Source organism: Hydra vulgaris, chromosome 01, assembly GCF_038396675.1.
Source record: "Hydra vulgaris chromosome 01, alternate assembly HydraT2T_AEP".
NCBI classification, from domain to species: Eukaryota; Metazoa; Cnidaria; class Hydrozoa; order Anthoathecata; family Hydridae; genus Hydra; species Hydra vulgaris.
In genome coordinates, this window is record NC_088920.1 from 10,574,760 (window position 1) to 10,583,103 (window position 8,344).

Genomic DNA, 8,344 nt, shown 5'->3' on the forward strand with positions numbered 1-8,344 from the left:
CATCTAGTTTTAGAGTTCAATTAGAATGTGAAATTTGTTTTAGTAACTGTTCGCAAGTTGTTATTTCTAAAAACACTTCAGCAACTCCAAATTATTCACTCAACAACAACAGTTTGCAATATTAGACTGTCTATAACCTACAGCTAGCTAATAAAGTATCATATGGTAATGTAAGCCGCTTCGAGTTTGCTTTTAAATAAAAAATGCATTACTGCCGTGTTTAACTTTACGCAACTCAAACCTTATGGTTTTTTGATGTAAACATATAACTTGAGAGTCTCAATTACCTTCTTATATACTGCCCTCAATCAACTAATTTTGCAAGAGAGCCTGAATAGTCTAACGCTGTAATGAATATTACATAATTAGATATCCTGATAAATAAACAGCGTAACCGTCTCTATTTTAGTGGAATGTTACCGTTCCACTTCTTCCAAGAAATGTACAGCTGTCTAGCTGTTTCTTCCATAATTCAGGTAATAAGACAAATATGTTAAATATTGAAAATGGTTTGCGAGCTGTAACACCTAACGAATTTTATGCAGGCACCCAACAGTATTTATCTATTGATTTCAGATCTGCAAGCAATCAGCATTCATCAGGAAATGGTCAAAAATTACAAAAAGCAGGAGATCGTATCCAAGTAAACATTTCACAAACAGCTGGTACTGAATCAGTAGACGTTGTCATAATCCTTGTCATGGATGTCGTTGCTCAATGCGAGCAAGGATGGTTCCGTAATGTTGCATATTAAAATTTAACAAATACAACCAACACGCTGCTAACATTTTATTGAAGTTAAAGCGGTATTTTAATTTTTATTTTATAACTCTGTAAAGGAAAACATGTGATCGTTTTGTAAAGCTTTCTGATTAATTTAAGTGTTGAGTAATTTATGGACGACGCCCATATGTGAATGGATTGTTTAAGTTAAATAACTAATATGGTTAAAAGTATTGAAACTTCCACTTCAAAATTTTATGAAAGTTTAATTTAACAAGTTTTCTTGTTTTTTAATCTTAAGAGTGTAAATTATAATTGTTTGTTTTCAATAAGCAATATAATTATTTAAAGTTATAAAACTATTAATATCAAAAACATGATGATTTTAAAAAGCACAATTTTAGAGAGTGTTAAAAACTCAAAGTTTTGTCTGTAATTTTTGCGTAAAATATGCCTCTTAATCTTGTGAAGTTGTTGGAAGTATATCCTAGTTTCCTCATTTTGTGTAAAAAAGCTATTGAGCTCGACATTAAACATGTGTTAGGAGTAAAGAATTTTTCCAAAGAAATCTATGTTTTTAGCTTTTGACCAAAACTCTCTATCCTTCACAATTAGACCAGTGTTAGTGTAATAACAAATGCTGTTGTATTAGCATACGACTACTCTCTAGAACTCTGGCATACTATCACATGGCACCTCTACTATTTTGTGATGATTTTCCAGATATCAGAGAAGCGTACCAGATTCGCATTAGTACAGGCCCATTACAAATATTGTTTCAGCGGCTTCAGGCAATTGCCAGAATTCTGGTCCTGAGTCATGTGCTGTCTGGAAAGTATCAAGAAAAGTTGTGTTCTTATCTTCAATAAAAAAATAAATTTTAAGTTAATCTTACTAAATGCTTTTTGTGAAGGAAAGTTCCAGCTTGTTGATATTTCCCATTAAGACAAATCTAGTTCGATTAAAGCGCTTAACTTTAGCGTCAATAAAAATTAGTATTGTTGTTAGAGTAAATTTAGTTTTTGATGCTTGGGTTTACCTGTTTTTAATGTTAGGTATAAAAAAGCTTTTGTTTTTTGGAATGATTTTTAATGATGTCTTGCTACTTTTAAGCTATTATTTTTACATATTTATTTTAATAAATATATATATATATATATATATATATATACATATATATATATATATATATATATATATATATATATATATATATATATATATATATATATATATATATATATATATATATATATATATATATATATATATATATTGTCTTCAAACAAATTTTAGGTTTATACTTGTTCCATTCAGTTTTTAATCATTCTATATTCAATGATCTTTTTTATAATATTTTAAGAAAGCTTATATGTTTTTAAGAATTTTGATTTGCTAGTATGCGGATTAAAAACTGTCATCAATCTAAAATGATAATAGAAAATTTTACATTTTATAATTATAAATATTTTGAACTAAAAAAAGTAGATAGTTTTTAATGCTAAAATGGTAACTGCAAGTTGTTTAATTGACTAAAATCTAACAGTAAAATAATAAAACCTTCTGCCATTTTGCATCAATAAAAATGAAAATTAGCACCTTTTAAAATCATTAATTTCAAAAAAATTCTTTGCTAATTCTATCATGTCAAAATCAAGTTATTTTGTTACATAAGAGCTATTAACAATAACAAACAAACATTCTGTCATCACACAAGTATAAAAGATATTTATTACCTATTAAATTCATCATTATATAGATTTTCATTATCATGGTGTTTAAGTTGCTTTAATTATGTTAATTACTCTGAAACACAACTTAGTAGTTAATTTTTTAGTTAGAAGGAGTTATGCGATTTCGTAAAATTGTCAAATGATATTTGTCATAAATTCATTATACCTAGAAAAAACTTATTTTAAGAGGTTTGACTGTCAAAGAAAAGAGGCCAGGGAGAAATTGATTTGGAGAAATGGTGTAACAAATGACAAAGTTTTAATAATCTGCCATCATTAGGAAAAGATTTAAAAAGTAAAAAATTTCTTTAACCAGGGGATCATCAATTTAAAAAGAATATAATGACACTATTAGCTTCCAATGAACAAGTGAAGATGTTAATATAACAAGGATTTTTTCATTTTATGTTATTTAATGTTCGCAAACTTATTAGCAAATTAACATAAATAGATTAAAATTGGTAAGTTTTTTTTGTGTAAATTGTTTAATTGCATTGGTATGATTAGTAAAATATTATTTTATTAAAATCTTTTCATAATAGTAACAGATGTTTATGCATTCGCACAGCCCTTTTAACAAACTTTTTTGGCCGTCTAGAGCAGATGCGTGTTTATAATAATCAACACAATTTGTAATAAATGGAGATATTTATGCTTCAACTTTTGATGCATCTAAGCAAGTCTTAAAAAAATCTTGACACTTAATTCTTTTTATTTCATTTTGCAAGTAAAGCCAAATAAATTCTTGAAGATAATATTATTTAAGTTATCTTTATATTGCCAAAGTTGAAAAACGTTTTTCTGAACAATTTGCCCCATGAACCCTTTGTTAGTCTACATTAGAAACAATTTAACATTTTAACACATGTTCATCATGACTACACAAATGCTAAAATTTGCAGAGCTCCAGTTTGTCTGAAATGTACTGAAAAATCTATTGCAATATTGCTATAAAAATGTTGGAAGCATGTCCTGTTCTCCACATATTTGCAGATCAAAGTTCTTATGTTTCCTGAAAGATTAATTAATATAAAATGTGTAAATTTATTTTTGTAGATATCATTTAAGCCACATAGGTTTCTTGGGCATTAAAAACAGATATATAAAAGTTTCCTAAATTTCTTTAAATTGATAAACACAGTTACTTAATAATTTTTTATATTTCTCATCATTATATTGGGTTCTTTACCCCTGAAAATATCCAGGTACAATGTTTTAAGTAAAAAGATCAAATATTTTAAAAGTTTTGTGACTTAAAACCTGTAAACATATGTTTACTCAGTCAAAGTATCAACAAAAAAGTTTGTCAAACTTAAACTCTTAACAAAAATTTTGTTGAAATTAAATTCAACCTTAATTCAATAAAAAGCAAACTTACTAGAGTTATTTAATAGATTTATTAGTTTTTTTTCAAGTATTTTATTATAAATCTTTAATCTCTATATAAAGTTATTCTTAATGTTATTAATAGTAATATATCATCATACTTTGATCATTCACATTAGCAAGACATTATAATGATGACTTTACTAAAAGAGGTTTTATTTTATTTAGATTTGTCTTTGGTGTTAGCTGACCTAAATTTTATCTTAGATATTATGGAAAAATTAGAGAACTTCAACCAATATTAAAAGCATCTACAAATATTGATCAATTACATAAGTTTGTTGATCTATGTATTTTTGATGCAGTAAATGCTCAAATGGATTCTGTTTTTTGTGTTGAACGAAAGAATTTTCTAGAAAAGCAAACAAGTTATACACCTATTCCTTATAGTGACATATTTATGAAAGAAAAGTCTGTTATATTAATATCTGGAATAGCTGGTATTGGGAAAACATGGTTGCTTAGAAAATGTTTGCTTGATTGGTCAAATGGTTTAATTTGGAAAAACGAACTTGAACTTGTTTTTTTTATAGAATGCAGGAGGCTTAATCAATATCAAGATATTTCAAATATTGATGAATTGCTAAGCGTTTTCTACAAAGATATTATAAATGACTTCAGTATTAGTAGTCATACTGTACTTTTTATATTTGATGGATTAGATGAATTTATTTATGTCAATGAATTATCAAATCCAAAATTGAATTGTAACTATCCGATTGTTTGTGCTTTAGCAGAAATTCAAAAATACAAACATGTAGTTGCAGGTAGAGTTTACGCAATTGATCAATACCAAAATATATATGCAGAACATAGTGATAAGGTAACTATTCAAATAATGGGGTTTAATGAAAATGGAATAAATAATTATGTTGAAAATCATGTTATGGAAGTAAAAAAAGAAGCTGTAAAAGCAATTTTGAATGAATCTGCAATTGCAAAAGCCATGGCAACTGTTCCATTTTATTTATCCTCCATGTGTAAAATTATTAGTAATTCAAAAAAAATAAATTCAAATTGTTTCTTAACTATGACAGATTTGTATGCAAATATTTTTTATACTTTTTGCGAAACCACATCATTAAAAACAACGAATTAATATACAAGATAATGGAAAACAATTGGAATAAAAAATATATTTTAAACATTTGTAGCATTGCTTATCAATTTTTAGTTGAAAACAAAGTTATTTTTTCCAAAGAAGAAAATCAAGCTATTATTATTGATTTAAACAAAAATGGAAGTAAGTTTTTTGGATTTATAGAACTGATTGAAACAGACCTTGGTTGTTATTATCAATTTGCACATTTGACAATAGTGGAGTTTTGCGCATCTGTATATGCATATAATTGTTTAAGTAGTAAAGAGATTTTGGCCAATGAGAGGCTGGAGAGTTGTTTACCAATGATTTGTGGGCTAGCCAATAAAAACCAAAAGAGTTTATTAAAGTTTCTTGTTAACCTGAATGCTTCAAACAACTCCCATGAAGATTCTTCACTTTTGTTGTCTTTTTTTGGTAAGTTTAAGAACTTTGTTTCATTTTTCTGAGTCTCTTTAGAGAGTTGTGTTCAATAAGGTATTAAAAGTATAGAATTTACTTTATTTTTTATTTAAATACAATAGTTCTGGAAATATTAGACTTTTTAATGAAAAATTTTTTTTTTAATGTTATTATAGAAAAAGTATGCATCAAGTACATAATTATTTCATGTTTCAATTATATTTATATTTTTTCACTAAATTTAACTAAATGAAATTATCTAAAATGAAATTAATTTTGATATGATTAAAAACATTACATATCAACACTACAAACTAATTTACCTGTTGCTGATGTTTTTTTCTAAAGCATTGTTTAGAAATTAATGTTATTAAAGTTAAATGATTAACATAGTTAATTTAAAAAAATTGAAGTTAAAAAAATTAAAGTTAACAGTAAACAAAGTAAATTCATGATAGTTAGTAAAGCACCAAAGGAGAACTAAAGGAAGAAAAAACTTTACCATCATGAGATAATAAAGATAAAATTATATAAACAAGCAAACACAGAAACAAAAATAATAATAATAAAGAAAAGCATTTTATAAAATGTTTATTTTTATTAAAAAAAGTCCTTGCAATTGAAAACATCATTGTTTTATGGACAGATTATTTGTTTACCAGTTACAGATAAAGGTTGTGCAGTAGCTATTGTTTCTGAGATTGCTACAACTTAATTGGCCTAAATAAATATAAAAATAGTACAGTTAATCAAACCTAAAATTAAATACAATCTCATAAAACAGAATAACAATCATATTAGAAAAAAATTATTTAGCGTCATCTTAAGCGTCCTTAAAATTAACAGCCTGTCAAGATACAATTTAACCTACAAAACAGAACATGTGTCATTAAGGTATTAAAAAGTTAAAATTTATAAACTTTAAAAAATAGATTACAAAATTAAAAAATGCATACTATTTATAAATAAAAGTATATTCAATAAATTTATTATTTATGATAATGATTATAGAAGATTCAAAGATATTTCAAGAAATACAAAAACTTATTGTGTGCACATCGACAATGCCTCGTGTATTATAAGTTAAAATCGTCTGAATTGACTCTTTCATTATTATACACAGTATAGTACTATTTTGATGGATTTCTAATTTCTGTGCGCACTCGGTTTAGATTGGTAAACGAAGGCGGGATAAAATAATTGTATAACTCTAAATTTTCTTATTACTTTAGTATTAAATATTTTTAACTTTTTATTTTTTTTAAAATTTTGAATTAAATAAAATGGTGTATTGTAAACACAAAATTAAACTTTTCAGTTATGTTCTTATTAAAAATATTTTTTTTCAAACTCTCTTAGTGTTTTGAAAAACTAAGGGTTGCCGTGTGGCAAGTTTAATCATCATCTTGCCTTTTTTTTTTTTTTTGTTTGTTACTTAAAATGCAAAACAAAACAACTTTATAGTTCTATATATTTTCTATTATATATATCAACATGTTACATACTCATTATCCTTGCACGAACTCAACTTAATTGAAGAAAACTTGAAATGTAAACAAAATTAACACAAGTATTTCAATTACATCACATATGCTACGAACTTCCCCCGGTTTATTATATTTTAAAAATTTTGAGCTTGTTTAAAACTCATTTTGTTTGTTAAATGGTATAATATCGTTATATATGTGTGTAGATAATCTCTAAAAAACTTTAAGAGTATTTTGTATTTTAAAATATTAAATAAAAAAAGGAAACACGGCAGTGGTAGGCCTCAAACTCTGGCTTTTTTGTTCAGAAGCTTTGCGCGCTATCCATTTGGTCACGCTGGCGCATCTACTTAAGAAAATTTTAAAACAGTATAATAAATAAAACACTATAGGAATAAACGCTATAGATTAAAATTAAGGAAAGGTTGACGCAATACAATTTTCAAATGGAAATCAAGCTGTAAAATTTGATATATATTTTAATATGTTTTTGATACATTCTACTTTAGCAGAATACGGAGCCATGAACGAAAGCTCTATGCTACCAAATCAAAATGCAGAACCAGAAGAGATAAAGGAAAATAAAAAATGTAATTTATGAAACTTGATTGCCTTAAAGTTATTGAATGGCTTGCAGTAGATTAAATTGCTTAAACTTAATATTTTAAAAATTTTTTTGGTAATACCATTTATGATTTTGCATTGGTTTTTGTAAGTATTTATTTCGTAACTATATAGCAAAGATAAATTAGTTATTATATATATATATATATATATATATATATATATATATATATATATATATATATATATATATATATATATATATATATATATATATTTATATATATAAATTAGTAAAAAACACTCATCTAACTTTTATCTTCCACTTGAAGTTTCACCATTGCTGAATCATCAGGAAGAGTAACTAAATCTCAAAAAAAGTTCAATTTAGAATTTTTAGAACAGATAGAAAAAAATATTTTACAGGAAGTTATAAATTATTATAAAATATTTTTAATTACTATATTTTTTTGTTAACGGGAAGTTACAGAAAGTAATTATAAAATAATTTTCTTTGGAATGGGGATAGTTTATTTTAGTCATTTGTTTTTATAATTTTTTAAGAGGTATTTATTTTCGTGCCTACATTTAGAAATTAATTTAGATTTTTTATTTAATAAATTTTCTTGATTTAAATGAGTAATTATTTCAAATTTTTCTTGCAAACACAGCATACATTTTTTGGAAATGTTATTATAGGCAGGGGCAGATTTTAAAATAGACCATTGTAAATTAAAATTTTTATTTTTTTCTTTTAAATCCCAAATATATTTTGACAGCATAGTCTCTTTTGAATATTTTTTGTGTTTACACGATTGTTTGTGGTTGGCATAACGTTTTTTCCATTCCCTCTCGGTTAAGCCAATATATTGTTTATTAGGGTTGTTTTGTGAGGAAACAATGCACTTGTAAATTTACAAGTTACATTTAAAAGTATTTATATTATTTTA

At 25.4% G+C, this 8,344-nt stretch overlaps 1 protein-coding gene across 1 annotated transcript; it reads left to right on the forward strand.

Moving 5' to 3' along the window:
- The first annotated feature begins 1,173 nt into the window (after positions 1-1,173).
- LOC136074078 (NACHT, LRR and PYD domains-containing protein 3-like) lies at positions 1,174-6,425 on the forward strand. Its single transcript, XM_065786379.1, has 5 exons — positions 1,174-1,269; positions 3,513-3,532; positions 4,050-4,834; positions 5,017-5,358; positions 6,355-6,425. The coding sequence occupies exons 1-5, from the start codon at positions 1,174-1,176 to the stop codon at positions 6,423-6,425; spliced, it is 1,314 nt and encodes a 437-aa protein (XP_065642451.1).
- The last annotated feature ends 1,919 nt before the right edge of the window (positions 6,426-8,344 follow it).